This window comes from Astatotilapia calliptera, chromosome 11 (assembly GCF_964374335.1).
Source record: "Astatotilapia calliptera chromosome 11, fAstCal68.1, whole genome shotgun sequence".
In the NCBI taxonomy this organism is placed as follows: Eukaryota; Metazoa; Chordata; class Actinopteri; order Cichliformes; family Cichlidae; genus Astatotilapia; species Astatotilapia calliptera.
In genome coordinates this window covers 8940026-8957816 of record NC_137432.1, presented here as the reverse complement: position 1 = coordinate 8957816, position 17791 = coordinate 8940026, and the positions used below count along the sequence as shown (strand labels likewise).

The 17791-nt window shown below is 42.4% G+C and overlaps 3 protein-coding genes across 3 annotated transcripts; 1 reads left to right on the top strand and 2 right to left on the bottom strand.

Annotated features, from left to right (window-relative positions):
* Window positions 1-941: 941 nt before the first annotated feature.
* Window positions 942-6868, bottom strand: LOC113032127 (uncharacterized). The gene is made up of 2 exons (XM_026184806.2): window positions 6416-6868; window positions 942-6150 (listed from the first exon to the last, which is right to left on the bottom strand). The coding sequence occupies exons 1-2, from the start codon at window positions 6807-6809 to the stop codon at window positions 2594-2596; spliced, it is 3951 nt and encodes a 1316-aa protein (XP_026040591.2). The 5' UTR covers window positions 6810-6868; the 3' UTR covers window positions 942-2593.
* Window positions 6869-7113: 245 nt separating this feature from the next.
* LOC113032128 (uncharacterized) lies at window positions 7114-11257 on the bottom strand. The gene is made up of 4 exons (XM_080308238.1): window positions 11127-11257; window positions 10108-10422; window positions 9023-9448; window positions 7114-8915 (listed from the first exon to the last, which is right to left on the bottom strand). Exons 2-4 carry the CDS (start codon window positions 10361-10363, stop codon window positions 8065-8067), a joined length of 1533 nt encoding a protein of 510 aa, XP_080164364.1. The 5' UTR covers window positions 10364-10422; window positions 11127-11257; the 3' UTR covers window positions 7114-8064.
* A 3321-nt stretch (window positions 11258-14578) lies between these two features.
* LOC113032525 (trypsin-3) lies at window positions 14579-15903 on the top strand. The gene is made up of 5 exons (XM_026185484.2): window positions 14579-14737; window positions 14817-14973; window positions 15110-15363; window positions 15451-15587; window positions 15673-15903. The coding sequence occupies exons 1-5, from the start codon at window positions 14698-14700 to the stop codon at window positions 15820-15822; spliced, it is 738 nt and encodes a 245-aa protein (XP_026041269.1). The 5' UTR covers window positions 14579-14697; the 3' UTR covers window positions 15823-15903.
* The last annotated feature ends 1888 nt before the right edge of the window (window positions 15904-17791 follow it).

Below are 17791 nucleotides of genomic sequence, written 5' to 3'. Positions count from 1 at the left end.
TCAATGTAAAATGAAAAAGCTTGAAAGTGGGCAGATTGAACTTCTAAAAAAAAAAATAATCTAGAAAAGTATTTGGTATATGAAGATTTCATTACACTGTCAAACTTGGACACTAACCCTGTCCAACTCCCCAAAAATCACACCACTAAACAAGAGTATGTGAATGGCTGATAAGAAACTAAAAGTATCTCTTTAATTCTCATACTAATCACGTCATCTCAGCGTGGTTTTTAATCTGTTTATCCAGTGCTCTTATACATTGGTTTATTTACGGCATTTACTCTGGCACTTCACTACTGACTGGTGGAACTGAAGCTTAGGGCAGCATGGTGGTGAGGTGGTTTGAAACAGTTGCCTCACAGCAAGAAGGTACTGAGTTTAACTCCACCACCTGGCCAATTTCCACGACAGAACATTGTAACTTTTTTCTTACTGCATCAGTCCTCAAGAGATCAACACATTTTAAATAATTCATACAGGAATATGTTTCATGACTTTGTTTCTCATACACGTTTTATCTGGGGGGTTTTTCTCCAAATAAGTTAATATGTTTATTCATTGAAGGAGTTAACCCATCATTCACAGAGTCATTTTCATCGTCTCATTCGGCATTAAATATCTATTTAAAGGCTCCTACAAGTAGTAAATCTTGCTACTCCGGGTCTCTAAACTGTGAAAAAGATTACAATGTAATGACTAAACATAGAAAATCACAATAAATAAAGCCTATAATGCAAAACATATTTTCATGGGTTATGCACAAACCCATACAGCTTTCCATTATTCAGTGACCTAATTCCTGGGGAGGAAAAATAAATCTGATAGCACATGTTCAAAATTGATCCTACCCTGTCATATTAAGGTTAAGGAGTTCCCTATAATAGCAATGTCCAAGTGCTAATGCTGGTTTATGCTAACTGTGAAGTACTGCACCACACAAGTTTATAATCAAAGGCAGGTTTTTATTTTAATCCAATATGTAGACATCATGGGAAAAATCTTCCATGCTAAAACAGTGGATAGAGGTAGAAGGGCACGTTTCTGAATCGATGAATGTTGAAATGCACAGGAAGTTGTTTTGCTTTTCCTTCTTTTTGTGGCTTTTTTTTTTCCATTTTATTTTTACATATGAACCATTTGTTTATTTCTACAGCAGATAGCAGTAATGAATATTGTCAGTCACTTGGCGGGCCACCAGAGCTAATCTAATGCCCATTTTCATAACGGAAGGAGATGTGATGATGTACTCACCTAGATCTACTGTTACGGAATGAGATCATTCATTATTCACAAAAAAACAAAAACAAAACATTTACGCACTAAAAAGTGGAATTAATTTTTACAAACGTGGGTACATTCCAATCTGAAATACTTATTCTGGTAAGAGATGCAGACTGGACCAATTGAAGCAAAAAATTATGTAACCAATTATTTTCCTTTCTTGCCACTGTAAAAAAAAATGTTAATGACAAAACATCACATAAGTCTAACATTTCTTACAAAATGAGCTATTGGTCAGCAGTCGTTAATTGTGTAAAGGTGCCAATTTGCCCCATCCCCAATGGCCACCCCAAGTGTTGCAGTTACAGAAAACTCTTACTGTGAAATCACAATTACATATTAGAAATGGTTTTGCGTTTTACTCGTCGCATATTTGGACCAGGCCAGTGGCCCTGTGATCACAAGTGCTCCCTAAGAGGATTATACTGTATGTGTACAGTTTTTTTTCCTTGTTATGTTCTGACAAATCTAATCTGTGAGCACAACAATCCCCCTCACTTCTCCAAAAGCAAAAACACACACATTTCTTTACAGTATCTTTGAAACAGTTGCTCTGCATTTTGGGAGGGAGGTCACATTGTTGAGTCTACCTTAATAAGCACAAACTAGGCCTAGGATACCAAAGACAGCAGACATGCAGACTGTACTCATAAAAAGGCACACAGTATACTGTACATGAAGAAACACAGTACAAATGATTCAGGACATATGACCGGAACTAGAAAAGTACTAATATTATCTAAATCTAAAGGTCATTGGCAATAAATGAAATGTAGACCTTACAGTAGAACCTCATTAATCTGGACAAACATCTGGGGATGGACTTGCCTGTACTCATGGATTTGCTGCAAGAAAAAGAAGAACAGTGGACCGAGACTGATATGGGGTATAAGAGAAGGCGGTCAGGGCCCACCTGTTGCTTTTGCTTTCTTTCCAGTGAGCTGTTACAGAGAGGGTAACATGCAGACTGTGTTTTGTATATAGATATTTGTTTGTGCTGACTTAAGTCAGTTCTATTTCTTTGTAAATAACTTTTTGTGCACCTGGGATATGCATTTTAAAAGACAGCAAAACACTTTGAATGGCACGTGTACACACCCTTCATGTCAAAACACACCCTGACTGTGCAATCTAATCTGAAGCCAAAAGACTTAAAATGTGTAACAAGTGTACAGGCTAAACTATGTTTCACCTTCCCCATCTTTTTGCTGATGCTCATCCATGTGTGATAAATGAGGTTCCACCAAATAATAAAATTATTACAAAAACAAACAAAAAACTAAAACTAAGTCTTGTTGCTAGAGTAGAAATGTCAAATCTCTCCTTGTGCATGTTGCAAGTAATGCATTTGTAGATCCAGCTCCCGAGGAAGAGAGCACCCGCATATCATGCACTGGAGAAGCCGTTCAGGGGCAAAAGGCAAACGAGATCCAAGTTTGTGAGTTTCTGTCCGCGGGGCAAGTTGAGGTAGGGACAGGGTCTGTGGCATGTGTGGCCTCTCGCTCATGACTGCCTGTGGTGTGAAAAAAATATTTGGGTGTGGAGGTCTTGGAAGTGCACCAACTGCGACAGAGTGAAGAGGGTGAGGGCCAGGCAAAGCAAGAGGAGGGAGCGGAGCAAGTGGAGGTGAGAAAAAAGGAGAAGGCTGATTTATGATTATTTGAGTGCCTGTTACCATTGGTTGTTGCTGCAGCTCCGGTCCATTCCCTGGTTTGAGTTGCCCAGAAAGCAGGGTTTGAGGACCCACTGGGTTGTTTTGGAAGCCCCATACTGGTGTTCCCATGCCCTGTCCAAAACGATGAGGCTCGTACTGAATAGAAATGGGAACCTTCTGTGTTGCTGTCTGTACATTGGCCCAGCCAGATGACGCCTGCTTTTGCTGCAGCTGAAAATCTTGATTATTTACTAACTTCTCCGTGGAGTTTATAGTCTTTGGAATTCCTGGTGGTGTTTGTATGTCCCATAAGGTGCTGCTGGCCCCATGAGAGACGGGACTGGAAATTGGCATAGCACTGCTTTGGTCTATTTGAGCTGAGGTGGATGCACCTGCTAAGCCAGAAGCCCATGGCTTTTGCGGCTCACAGCCGTTCCATGGCTTCTCTGGCTGGCTAACAGTCGAAGGTATTAATTGAGGATTACTCAAGTCCCACACTCTGTCCTCCTTCTTAGGAGGTGTTGACGGCTCCTTTTGTGAGGACACTGGGATAACTGACCATCTTGGCAGCTGAAGCTCTTGCCCGAGCTTACTTGGTGAGCCCTGTGAATTTACTAGTGGAGTAGGCCTGACACTCCACAGAGCTGCTCCGTCTATGTAGGAGGAGGGAACAGAAAATTCGTGTTGCACAGAACTTGTGGAAGCTAGCACTGTAGAAGTGGGAGTGCTGCTCCAGGAAACAGGCTTGTGCTGCCTGTGCTGCACCATCTCGTTCACTGCTGACGGGCTGGATTTTTTTGGCACGGACACCAGGTGAGAGGCGGCAACAGAAGACGTGCCGTCTTTTGTGTGTGCCGAATCTAAACTCTGAACAGACGTGGAGCCTGACTGACTTATCAGAGGAATATCTGCCCAGGATGAACTTGTCCGATGGTGCTGCTGTAGCACTGAGCTGTCAAACTGTGTCTGCTGTGGGGCTCCATGCTGGTGCTGCGATGATGGAACAGGCATTACTTCCCCACCATCTACCTTCCACTGCACTGGCTGAGGGTGTAGCTCGGACAGCCACTGCTCCTTTTGCTGCCTGCTCTGTAAATCCATGCGAGATGCATGCATGGAAGATGGCGGCTGTACTGCCCTCCTGTGGAGCTCAGCGTCTCTCACTACCGAAACCGGATAAGAAAGCTGCTGAGGAGTAGTCATCCCTGAGCCTCCTAAAGGTCTAGAAAATCCCCACACTGGCCTCCCACCCCTCCTCCCCCGCCCCCTCATCCTAGAGCTCATTGGGAAAGAACTGTACTGGCTGAAACTCTGCCGCTTACGAGCGTGGATCTTCTGGTGTACCAGCAGGCTACTAAACCACGAAAAGGTTTTGTGACACTCTTCACAGCGATGAGGTCTCTCTCCTGTGTGGGTGTTCATGTGATCACGGAGCAGATAAGCTAACCCGAAGCTTTTGTCACACTGGTCACACTTGTGAGGTTTGTCACCGTTATGTGACAACATGTGGTGCTGCAGCTGGATCTCGTCGCTGTAGCCTTTGCGGCAGCTGGTGCAGCGGAAGGGTTTTTCCTGATGCAGCTTTTGATGCGTTCTCATGTTCTGCAGGAAGGCAAAGTCCTTCCCACAGTCTGAACATTTGTATGGCTTCTTGCCTGTGTGAATGATGAGATGCTGCTGTAAATAGCTACTGAATCTAAAGCCCTTGCCGCACACTTTACACTGGTAAGGCTTGTCCTTGGAATGTATGCGCATATGCAGTTCCAACACTGAACGGTGACGGAAAGTTTTTCCGCACTCTGAACACTTGTATGACTTAACACTTATGCTTTCGCTTTTCCACTTCACCTGCACATTATCACTGGTTAATGGAGTGAATTGTTTTTTAGGTGGAGCAGCCAGTCTTTCTAAATACTGTGAAACAGACTTGTGGACACTTAAAAGATGCACATTTAAACTGGACTCGTCCCGATAAATGGACGGACAGTGTGGGCAGGTGTGTCCCTTATCCCAGTACTTGTTCACATCCTTTGGGAGTCGAGGGGATCTCTCCAGCTTTTCATACTCTGCTTCATGAATGAGCATGTGGGCTCTCAGGTTAGCTGGTGCACAGTATGTCTGGGGACAAAGGGGGCAGTTAAATGTGCGTTTTGGTTCCTCGCTCTGGTGTGCGTTCTCCTTTCCCGGCCCTCTTACCTCCTCCTGTTCGGCAGCAGGGGCCTGCTTACTGGTCTGTGCACTACAGGAGTTGGTTTCACGCAGTCTATGCTGGCGGCAGTGCGCCTTCATGTTCTGGGCAAAAGCAAATTTTTTCCCACATTCGGGGCAGCGGAAGGGCTTCTGCCCTGTGTGCAGATACTGATGCTGATGAAGGAGGCTGCTGTACTTGAAAGTCTTACCGCAGATGTTGCACAGGTGAGAGCGGCTGTTGTCGGTGTGCTTGCGACGATGGTCTTCCATGACGGAGTAGTGTTTAAAAACCATGCCGCATTCGGGGCATTCATAGGGCTTTAGGGCGGCGTGACACCTCTGGTGGAAGCGCAGGGCTGTAGTGTTTGGGAAAGTTTGACTGCACTCTTGGCACGTAAAGGCGCTCTCATGAGAGTGGGTCATCATGTGCTTAGTGACGGAGACCTTAAACTGGAAATCCTGGCGGCACAGGGGGCAGTGGTAAGGCTTTTCTACTGTATTGCTGCAGTTGTGGTCCCTCAGCTGGCTGACTGTGGAGAATATCCTCTCACACTCTGCGCACTGAAAAATGCCCTCCTCCATCATTTGCACCTCCTTTTTTGGAGTGATGAGCTGCGGCTCCTCACTCTCCCTGTGTTCGTTTCGGTGTTTGATGAGGCTGCTGCGGTGCTGAAAGGTAAGGCCGCATTCTTTGCAGGTGAGGGGCGTGAGCTCATCCTCATGCGCGTGAAAGTGCCGGTGGAGGTTGAACGTCTCGCGGCGGGTGAACCTCTTCCCGCACTCTTTGCAGACCAAGCGGCACTTTTTCTGCTTAGCAGTCAAATCAGTATCCACTCCTCGGTCTGCCTCCTCATCGTCTTCAACCACATCCTCTATGCCGTCCACTTCGCCCACAAAATCCTTATTCTGTGGTTTAACTGCGCTCTTCTCCTCCACATGTGGCTCTTCTGCATTTGTGGCAATGTCACTGTCAACACGCTTGTCCTGCTGCACCTCTTCAGCATCCTCACAGACACTGTTGAGGTCTGCAAGAGAAAAAAAAAACACAAAAACAACAGCACAGTAACAAGTTAAAAAACAAACAGTCTGACAAACTGCATGCAGCACCCTAGCATATGCATCATGAGCGTCTTTAACAAGCAGCGGTGCAGGGCTGATGCTTCGGAGTGCTGTGGTCAATAATGTCAGCAGAACTCACAGTGCAGAACAGAACCAGCAGTGAGAGCTACAGCTCAGGTTAGCCCCGGAGGCTAAAGCTAACGGTAAAATACATCAACAATGTTAGCATACCACACTTATCGTTTTCCTCCGCGTGCGTCTGTGCTTCTTTGCCGTCATCTTCAGTCTCGGACCAGTCGAATGGACGCTGGTCACTGCCACTGGCCTCGGCCATTTTTTCAGCCGCTCTCAGGTCCTCCGGTAAAATGCATGTCGTTTTGTCGGCTCCAGCACCGGACTCGACAGTAACCTCCGAATGGCTGGCAACACAACCGCCGCCGTCGCTGCCAACATCAGCTCTCTGCTCATCGTTGGGGCTACCCCCGGTTTTATTACACGTATTCTCATCTTTCTGCCGTGCACTGCACCCCGACTCCACCGCCTCGGTTTTCTCCCCACATGTTTCCACCTCCTCCTCGGCTATTTTCTGCCGTTTGGGAGACTTCGCTGGGTCTGCGGCGGCCATGTTTCACCCATGCACCCCCTTGTCCAGACCAGAGCACACAAGGATCATGCTAGTCAGGAATCAAATTTCCGGTCGAAACTTTCAAAATAAAACGGTAATTACGCTCAGCACGGTTCACTTCATCGTTTCGGTAAATATATTTTGAAACCTTAAATCACGCGTTTCCTTTTTACTACTGTTTTGGAGTTGTTTTTATAAACACTTGACAATTGTATCAAATCAGCTTAACTTTTCAACATTAGCCCTGATATTTTATTATTATTATTTTTATATGCGGTGACAAATCCACAAGTGATTGGCTGGGTTTATTTGGAGTCCATGTCTGTCTTTTATTAAGTTTAGTTACATTTCATCAGAACAGTAGCTATCTACAAAATATAGCCTGTGCAAAACTACTTAAGTGATGGCAATAATCTGTTTCTTTGCAACTATTTACAAATACATCCATGTCACTGCATGCAAGATTACCATAAATAGCTCCTACATACTTATGTATGCTTTTAAATTCAACCATAAACATAGGATTTTAAACCCAAAACATACTGTGATGTATTTGTCATGGTGTCTTTTTTGTTTTTAAATATATCCCAAAAAGTCTCGGTTCTTCTGAATACATCATTTTTGTCTCAAAACGCACTGAACAGAACACAGTCTAGCTTTATTGTCCAACCAAAGTTGGAAAATTATGTACCATAAAACTGTTGAAAAGCACAAGCATACATTAGCAGATAATTACAATGGCTGTATAGCTACAATATATGGTAATAACAGCAGGTTACAGGTACTTTATGACAACATGGTTAGTGTATCAGGAGAGCTGAGTCAGTACTGAACTAGTAAGAGCATCATTGAGCTTTGCAGCTCTGCTGCAAACCATGTACAGAGACATGCATATTGAACATCACTGCCTACAGTATGTCATTTTTCCGAGTTCTTAAAGTCCACGAGTGAAGTTGCCACTCAACAGAGTCACTGTTTTTAAGAGTCTTTTAGAACATGAGTATGTACACATGTCTGAGAAACCAATCTAATGTTAAGGCCACCTATGATCTCAAGTGTCTAATTTTCATATCTGCTTCAGTCCTGTCTGAATACAAACCTAAGTGCGAGATGGATCCAGAGTACGGCATAGCACTCCAAACAACTATTGTTACTGAAATACTGTCAGTAGAAAAAGAGCATCATTTGTTTGTCACATTTTGAAACATCAAATACAGATGGTATGCAGTTTATAGAGTTTCTGAATACATTCTCCTCAGCGCCGTCTCCTGCGTCTGTGGTCAACAGCTCTTCCTCGCCGTGGTCGCTGCATACTTCCATTTGTGTCTGTGGGTGGATCGGAGGAAAAAGTGCACTCGTGCATGTCCGGGGATGATGGTGCAGGTACAACAGCTACAGATGACTGGTTATTTGAATGCTGGCTGACCTGTGGTTGCTGCTGTATTTGTGTTTGATGTTGTTGTGACTGCTGTAGCTGTGACTGCTGTGGTGTTTCGATTTGCTGTTGTTGTGATTCTGTGTGCTGCAGCTGCTGCTGAACTGGCTGTGGCTGTAAGTGCTGCTGAGGTGTTTGTGATTGGTGCGCTTGTACACGATGTTGCTGTGGCTGTGGTTGCTGCTGGGCCTCAAGCACTCCTAAGAGCCTTTGCAAGAGGACATTGTTTTGTTGTAGACTGACTGCTAATGCCTCTTGTGAAGTGACAAGTGTTCTCATGTCCTGTCTGAAACCTTCGCCAAACTCCCGCAGACTCTTTTCTACCCGATTTCCAAGCTGAATTGCAGCTTCCCCCAACCCTCGTAGCTCATCTTCGAGCCAGGAACTCCGTAGAGGGGCTTCAAGAGGACCCTGCTGTGCTCCAAGGGATGGCTGAGGACTGCTGGGTTGCGGGCTACCATTGAGGAAAGGAGCACTGTAGAGAGGAGAAGGTGGCAGCCATCGTTCTGATGGAGGGGGTGGTCCTATTCCCAGACCAAGGCCTAATCCCAGTTTGTCCTCCATACTGTTCTCTACAGGTTCACACTCAGGTTCTCCTATGTCTCTGTCACGCTCAAGATTGTCCTCATCTTTCTCCAAACAATCTCTCTCTGATCCTTCCATTCCTACACCTGAAAATAAATTAGTTAATTTATTAATAAAAATGGACACAAGCATTGTTGAAATTAGTTGCATTTAAAAATCTAAAAAGAAACCCAGTTCTCAGACAACAGTTTACCTGTATCAGAGTCAGCGAAGCATGGAAAACTGGGCTTTGGTCTGGTGCTTTGCTTCTGTCTGGCTTGCTGAAGCCTGGGGCTTGGCTGAGAAGGACGCCCGAGCATTGAGGTCCCTCTGCTAGATGGCAGGTAACAGCTGCGGTGGCGGGCATCCGCCAGTCTGCCCCCATTGCGCCTCTTTAAGTCATCCCAGCGCTTCTTCACCTCTCTAAGGGTTCGCGGGACTCTGGAAACAGCATTTACTCTCTCCAGGATCCCTGCCCAGATGCGCTCTCTTTCACGTCGCCGGAGCCTCCCTGCCGGACCAAAGAGTTCTCCTTCGCACCGAGTAACTTCGGACACCAGCACTTCAAGCTCCGCTCCGCTGAAGCGACTCTTTCTTTTTCCTGCGCCGCCAGCAGCCAGTGCAGCTGACATAGCTCGGTCTGTCAAGAGAAAATTGAGAGGAAAGCCAAATGGGAAAGAAAAAAATAAATATATAAATATAAGTGTCAAGAGCTTTAGCAGTCTTATTTTAACTGTGCTAAACAACAACATGGGCAAGTACAACAACTCTTGGCAAACCTCTGAGCCCTGTGACATCAGAATTTTCTTCCATCACTAAAATGTAGCTACACATTTTCTAACAATAATAAAAAGTATTTTTTGCATAATCCAGATGATTTTGCTGACTAAGGGTGACAATAATTTCACAAGGATTTCCATTAGGAGTATGGCTGGTTTACAAAAAAGATAAAAAGAAAGAACTCCGTTTTCCATGTGCCATGCACATGTTTAGAATTACTCTAAACAGGTGCTCATCAGCAGGGCAAATCAACAGCATAAAAGCAAACAGACTCCTGTTTGTTGGAATTATAAAGATAGTTAATAAAAGTTGCCAAAATATAAAACAACTGCAGATAAAAAACAAAACAACGACCCAGTCTTCATCTGATCAACAGTAGCTTGTATTTTCTTTTTTTTTTTCTTTTTTTTTTGCTCTATTGCTCCAGTTCTTTTATATTTTTACAACTTTTAATCAATATCTTTATAATTCAGACCAATAGAGTGCCTCAGGAATCTCTGCTGTTACAAATATGCTTACTTTGTTCAATGGACAAAAGGTCATCTGAGGACATGCCAGGTGCCATGATGTTTGGATGCACCACCACAACGTTGAAGGGGAGTCCTCCGGGTAATCCGCTGCTCTGGTCGCAGCTGCCCTCCGAATCCTCATCCTCCCGGGGGAAGCCGTTCTCTGAGGCTCCCCCCCCAAAGGGTCCCTCCGGAGACTCCACTTTGATGTGCATGGGAGGTGATTGCTCGTACAGCAGCCCCCCCTCCTCGTAGTACTCAGTCATGGATCAGACCTGATTTACAGCAGAACTGACTGGCGGGCCAATTCTGATACTGACAGCTTCTGCCCCATTAACAAAAGTTCAAAGCAGAGGTGAACCTACTGCTGAAGACAATACAACTCTTCTGTGTACACATAACTATCAACCTTTTAAGGGTACAGCTGCCACACACTAAAAGTGCGAGGGGGAGGTGGTTCTCAGGAAACGTAAAGTTAAAGCAGTCTTAAACCCGCTTTAGCACATTTATTAAAGCTGCTTAAATCATTGTTGTAGAGAGATACAAAATAACATTGTCTGATTGATCGCTAGCTCCAACCTCTAAAATCCATTTCTATCATTTCCACCAGTACTGACATGTTAATGCAAACCTAAGTGCAGTGTGTAAAACACCAGAAGAAGGCTGAGTGCTGTATCTAAACGTCCACTTGTTTAACACCGAGTCGAAACATCAGGGCAGAGGATCGCCTCCCAGGTCTGAAATCCATCAAAAAATGCTGCTTACAACTATGTCGAGAACCAGAACGGCTACGTTTGCTTTCCCCCTGTAATCTCCACGTCTGCGATATGTCGCATCGATGCGCATTTCTTTCTGCACCACATCCGCAATGGTTGCGCATTCCGCATACATTAGGTGCTGGTCTTGGGATGGAGCTAGTTGTTAAGCTAACAGGCTACCGCAGCTTCAGGTGGAGCGGCAGCTCTGTCGGAACTCCCACTGACAAGCTAGCCGACGCGATTGGAAAGCTGACGCTGTTGTGTTTCTTACCTCATGATAAGGGCACATGGGAGGCAAAAGCAAACCAAAACACAATCGGTGCAGCTGTTAGCTCAGCAGCCGACAAACAGACCGAGGACAGTCGCTTGTTGTTGACGTCATTGAAGGTGCAAGCTCAGGACCAATCAGCTGAAGAGCTATCAATTCATCCGTTTAACGATGATGGACAGGCACATCGCGATGTCACACAGTATACAGATGACTTGGAGGGTTTTTAATTTTACTTTTATTAATAAAACGTCTCTGTTGTTTTCTGCTTTGTGTCGTTCATGATATTTTTATAAACTCCCGAAAACTCTCAGTTCTGAAAGTACGAACAGTTTTATATATTACACTTTGTTATTGTGATTGCCCTTTCTATTTTGTTTTAAGCTATTTTGTTTTCTCCTGCCACTTCATTAGGTTAACCTGTTCACCTTCTGATTAATTAGCCAATCACATAGCAGCAACTCAGTGTATTTAAGCAGGGACGTGCAGAGGGGGGGGGCTAGAGGGGCTTGAGCACCCGCCCCTTTCCTGATGAGTGCCCAAAGTGCCCTTTTGTTGAGGCAACTTTTAAATTTTTTTTATTTATTTATTTATTTATTTTATGTGTGTGTGCGTGCGGAGTCCTGTCTGTGCCCCTCAACAATAATATTTAACTATTAATCATAGTTTTGCTAAATAGTCAACGGTGCAATAGACTCAATACTTGAAATGTGCAATTCACTTGTATTTTTATTTTTATTCCTATTTATTCTATTTATCCCCTTCGTATATTTTATTTATATTGTCTCTGTATTTATGTATATGTTGGTAAGCTGTCTTGTTGCAACTGACGAACTGAAACAAACGAGCGTGCTGTGTGTGCAACAGCGCGACAAACATTACCTGTCCTTTTATTAACTGCACAAGTAGTGCTGGTCACAGCTGCTGGCTACCTGGCTGTCATGGGTCTGTAGCTCTGTCACCGTTTTAGGGAACATATTTAGTTTTAAAGTAAGTTTCCGGGCTTTTCCTGCCTTTCTGGAGGGATTATATTTCACTAAAAAACGATCTAATATGCATGTCCACATAATAATTATTATAATTATAATATATTAAAAAACACACGCTGTATTTTAAAGAACATACATTAAGAAGCAGATTATATTAGATTTATATTTTAAATAAGACAAAAGTTGGATTTTACAGCAGTAAAATGATTGTATCTCTACAGTTTAAAAATGTAATAAGCTTTGCCCTGCACAGAGTGGATAGTGAAACAAATGGAATCATCATAAATACATTATTTCATATTTATTACTTCCCCCTCCTCATTGCTTTATTATTGTAGCTCTAGTAATAAATAATAATGTAAGGATGCCCATAGTATATACAGTATTCTGAAGAAGGTCTAAAATGTCACTGTGTGTGCATGTGTGTGTTTTATTTAGCTGGATTTAAAAAAATATTACTCATGATATAACATTGTGCAGACATGGCTGGTAAGGACATGAGGAGGAAACAGTAGGAGCTGTATGAGGCTACTAAAGGCAGTGCTATAACATTTTTCTGTCATCATTTTATTATAGATTAAGTGCAAGAGTTGTTAGGTGTGGATAATTAGATTATAGTTTATTGCAATAGCAAGTTGTGCCTTGTTCTCAGATAGACAGCAAGTGGAGAGTGATATATGAAATGATGGAAAGGAAGGAAGAAGAGAAGCAAAGAGTGATTCATAGGCAGAGCCGAGTTTATGTCACAGTTTTTTGTTGCCTTATGGTTCCAAGCGCTGTCACCAATCTTTGCATTTTGTTATTATCTCATGACACTTGTTTAATCAGCTACCATCTCTCCTGTGGACTTTTTAATGTCTACAGTCTCAGATCAACACAGCCCTGCCCTTCCCATATTAGATTCTTGATGAATGTGTGTTGTTGTTATTCAGCATGGTTCAATGTGCCCCTTTTTAACTTTGAGCACCCGCCCCTTTAAACCTCTCTGCACGTCCCTGTATTTAAGCATGTAAGACATGGTTAAGACGACCTGCTGAAGTTCAAACTTAGTATCAGAAGAAAGGTCAAAGTTACTTTGACTGTGGCATACGTGTTGGTGTCAAACAGGTTAGACCTAGTTTTCACAGACATACTGGGATCTGCAGGATTTTTCTGCATATCCATCTCTAGGATTTACAGAGAATAGTCAAAAAGAAGAAAATATTCAATGAGCAGCAGTGTCCTATTGATGTCAGAGGAAACAGGAGAACAGCCAGAATCAAATAACCAGTCATTTCAACCAAGATATGCAGAAGAGCATTTCTGAATGCACATGTTGAATGCACATGAATAGCAGAAAACCACCCCAGGTCCCATTAGGGGTCTTAATACCAGCTGAGCATTGTTTAAACACCACAGCCTGCCTTTATGGCCACAGTGCACCTGACTTCTGATAGCTTCTTCCACCAGTATCACAAACCATGTCACAAACTTCAAATCATGTGAAATTGTTTTCTTCTACATGACAGTGAGTTCACTGTACTCAAATGATCAACACAGTCACCAGATCTCAATGAAGTAGAGCACCTTTGGGGAAAGGAAGATTCACATCATGGATGTGCAGCTGACAAATCTGTTTCATGCTATCATGAACCAAAACCTCTGAGGAATATTTCCTTGGCAAAATGCTGGTCCAACTTAACACAAGCAACGTGTACATAACAAGTGGCATTTTAAGTTTCTCTATAAAAACATGTTAAATGGCCTGATTGGTCATGAGGAGGATGGAGCTGTTAAGGAAAGTAAATGTTGTTTTTTTTAATAAAAAAAAAACAAAACCTAAGGAGGATTTTAAAAGCTGTCAGGTGAAATTACTGTAAAAGCTTCACTGGACTGTGAGTGTCAAAAGCCTTCAGCCTGAGTGTGTTGTTTACTGGGAGGAGTTAACTAATGCTATTATGCCAAGGAAGCAAAAAAGCACCTGAAAACCAAATGGCTATTATCAGAAAAATGTTGCCTACTGTAAAGCATTGGCTTTAAATCAAAGAATGCAAGAATCTGTGTTCTTTCTTCTGTGAAGAAAGAAGAGGGGAAAAAACCCACCAAAACTTTACATGTCATGCTAAAAACTGTTGTATAAGTCACACTCATGCGCTGAACTTTAACATGTTGACTTGTTCTTGGTTTCTTTGTTGGGCACAAAAAGGTTTTTAAAAAGTATGATTAACTACAAACTTAATAAAATTAGGCAAAATTAAATAGGTTGTAGTAAATATTTCTCCAGTAATTTGTACATAGTGTGTCAGCGAAAACCGTCATTGAAGTGATCTTAAAAGTGCTCATGTAGGATAAAACATAACATGTTGCAGAGTGACAATTTAGCAAGATGTGATAAGTAAAAGGAAAAATATATATATATATATTTTATCTTTAAACATGCTGCTGTTTCCCAGGTGGGCTAATATTTAATCAGTGTGCATGGCACATGGAAAAATACGTGGGAGCATGACTGAGATAAAGAGCTGTGAAGCTGGGCTGCACATCTGTATATAAGGCTGCTGCACGCTCCTCTGCTATGTGTAGATTTGCAGGCACAGAAAACAAACATGAAGTACTTCATTCTCCTTGCCCTGTTTGCTGCAGCATGTAAGTCTTTGCACAAAATTTCTCGATTTGATCATTTGAACAGAGAGTTTAACACTGGAACTCTCCTTCTGTATTGCAGATGCTGCTCCCATTGACGATGACAAGATCATTGGAGGCTATGAGTGCACAAAGAACTCTGTGCCCTACATGGTTTCTCTGAACGTTGGCTATCACTTCTGTGGAGGCTCCCTGATCTCCAGCTCCTGGGTCGTGTCTGCTGCTCACTGCTACCAGTCGTAAGTACAGAGAGCATTCATCAAATTAATCTAATGAAAAAATGCACGCAGGGCTGCTAACCCCTCTAAAAGGGCATACTAACCAAACAAGTAGACACTTTACTTGAATACATTCCTCTTCTGGCTCTCCCTGCAGAAGCATCCAGTTGCGCCTTGGTGAGCACAACATTGCTGTCAATGAGGGCACTGAGCAGTTCATCAGCTCTTCCAGGGTCATTCGTCACCAAAGCTACAACAGCTACAACCTGGATAACGACATCATGCTGATCAAGCTGAGCACCCCCGCCACCCTGAACAGCTACGTCAACACCGTGTCCCTGCCCTCTGGCTGTGCCAGTGCCGGCACCTCCTGTCTGATCTCTGGATGGGGCAACACCAGCACCAGTGGAAGTGAGTCAAAGTCACACATTCAGAAAAAAAGTGTAAATGTTGATGTATGAGTTGTATAACTTTTAACTTTTTTCCCGCCCCTTCTAGGCAACTACCCTGACCGTCTGATGTGCCTGAATGCCCCCATCCTGAGTGACACAGACTGCAGGAACTCCTATCCTGGAGAGATCACCAACAACATGTTCTGTGCTGGATTCCTTGAGGGAGGCAAGGACTCCTGCCAGGTATGAGCTAAAGCCATCCTGACTGTTTTAGGACAAACCAAACTTCAGAACACCTCTGCTCACACTTGTCTTTTCTGTGCCTCAGGGTGACTCCGGTGGCCCCGTCGTGTGCAATGGCCGGCTGCAGGGTATTGTGTCCTGGGGTTACGGCTGTGCTCAGAGGAACAGGCCTGGAGTCTACACCAAGGTCTGCAACTACAACAGCTGGATCAACAACACCATGGCTAACAACTAAATGAAACTACAGTTTTCTAACTAAAGTTTCTTGTATAATTAACTATGAAATCTGATTCAAATAAATAAATAGTCAACATCATTTCATGTTGTTCCTTGTTTTGTGCTGTTGGGTAAATCATGACAAGAATCATCAGTAAAGCAGATAAATCATAATCACACATGTTGTTAACAATTAGCATAAGACAGTGGTTCAAAAATGAAAATTATATTTTTTTTTAGTATTTAAGATTTAATTAAGTTCTTTTTAACTACTTTACATTTAAGACCACAGCGAGCTGCATAGATTGATTACTTTATAAATAAAATTGTAATTTTTCATTCATCACTTAGTGGTAATGCATTAATTAACCTTATAAACATTAATATTTGTTTTGGTCAATGACTCTATAAAAGTTTTCTAAAGTCATTGGTTTTAATTCAGCAGTGTGTATACATTTTATAGAAAACAATAATTTTATGTTTAAATTGAAGTCACAGTCTTACACTCTTGGTCTGTAAGTCTGGAATTTTTTTCATAAACAGATAATAAAAACAAATTATCCAAAGAGATCCACAGGCAGCACAGTATATATATACACATCACACATCACATACCCAATGCAAAGCTTCTTCAAGCTGCTGCCGTCGGGGAGGAGACTGCGGAGTCTCAAGGCCAGGACCAGCAGGCTGAAGGACAGCTTCATCCATCAGGCTGTCAGGAAGCTTAACTCCCTCCCGATTCTGCCCCCTCTCCCCTCTCTCCTCCGCGGTCTCACTGAACTCTGTCACACACACACAAACACACACACTCTCTGACTCACTCACTGGCCTGCACCAGTTACCAGTCACTTTGTGGAGCATTGGACTGCCATTACCTCATAAGACTTTGTTGTTACACTTTCTCTTACCGTACATTACTAAATCTCCATTTGCACTATTTGCCTATTTGCACTACTCTGCCTGGTTTACACTCAATGTCACTTACCCATTATATTGTATATTGTATAGCTTTCTTGTTATATGTAAAATTGTATTTATTTAAATTTTCACTTTTTAATTATTTTACTTGCATTTTTAATCACTTTTATATTTAAATATATTTAAATGTTCATTTGCTATTTATCTAGGGATTGAGAGTAACGCAATTTCTATTCTCTGTATGTCCTGTACATGTGGCAGAATCGACAAATAAAGTTGACTTTGACTTTGACACATACTGGTGAATTAAGTATGCTCAAGCTCTTTAATCAAACTTGTATTGCTTCCACTAAAATATAATTATTGTCGTTATCCATGAGTTTTCAACTTCAAAGTTTTACAAAAATGCAGAAAAAAAATAGTAAAGCACATTATTATTGTTTTATTGAGATTCCACATTACACTCATTTACTTGTACTTCTGAACAGAAAACGTGTTTTTGTGGTTCAATGTGATGCTTGGTTTATTTGTGCGGGGTCAAATTTGATACAATGTGTGAAAATAGGAGTTCAATTAAATATTTTCCTATTAAATAATAAAATAATTTAAAAAATGTAAACCTTTTTTTGACAGTTTTTAAAAAATTTTTTTTTTATGTTTTCTTATCTTTATGGCAGGTGTCTAGTCTAATACATTTGTTTAGCACTATACTTGTCTCTCACTTACTGTATCTTCTTTGTGAAGAGACACTAAGAGTATAAGAGTATTATTTACAAAGCTATGCTTGGATTGCTGCCTCCTTATATTTGTACTTTGGTCACAAGGACAAATAGTGGTTCTTACTCCTTGCGCTCAAATGATCAGCTGCTGTTGTCTGTTCCCCTTGTCCGCACAGAGCTGGGTAAGAAAGCCTTTGTCCACTCTGCGCCTTTTTCGTGGAACATGTTACAGAAAGACTGGAAACTAACTGAATTGTTGTCTTTAAATGTTTTTAAAACTAAACTCAAAGGCCTACAGGCTGCCTCAATAATGTGTAATTGTTTTGTGTAATTTTAGCTTTGTTTGTTCGT

Coding starts and splice junctions, on each gene's coding strand:
- LOC113032127 (XM_026184806.2), bottom strand. CDS start 6,809: ATGGCCGCCGCAGACCCAGCGAAGTCTCCCAAACGGCAGAAAATAGCC. Junction 6,151..6,415: donor GGAGGAAAACGATAAGTGTG/GTATGCTAACAT, acceptor TTTCTCTTGCAG/ACCTCAACAGTGTCTGTGAG.
- LOC113032128 (XM_080308238.1), bottom strand. CDS start 10,363: ATGACTGAGTACTACGAGGAGGGGGGGCTGCTGTACGAGCAATCACCT. Junction 9,449..10,107: donor CCTTTTGTCCATTGAACAAA/GTAAGCATATTT, acceptor TTCTCTTGACAG/ACCGAGCTATGTCAGCTGCA. Junction 8,916..9,022: donor CTTCGCTGACTCTGATACAG/GTAAACTGTTGT, acceptor ATTTATTTTCAG/GTGTAGGAATGGAAGGATCA.
- LOC113032525 (XM_026185484.2), top strand. CDS start 14,698: ATGAAGTACTTCATTCTCCTTGCCCTGTTTGCTGCAGCAT. Junction 14,738..14,816: donor TGCCCTGTTTGCTGCAGCAT/GTAAGTCTTTGC, acceptor TCTGTATTGCAG/ATGCTGCTCCCATTGACGAT. Junction 15,588..15,672: donor GAGGCAAGGACTCCTGCCAG/GTATGAGCTAAA, acceptor TCTGTGCCTCAG/GGTGACTCCGGTGGCCCCGT.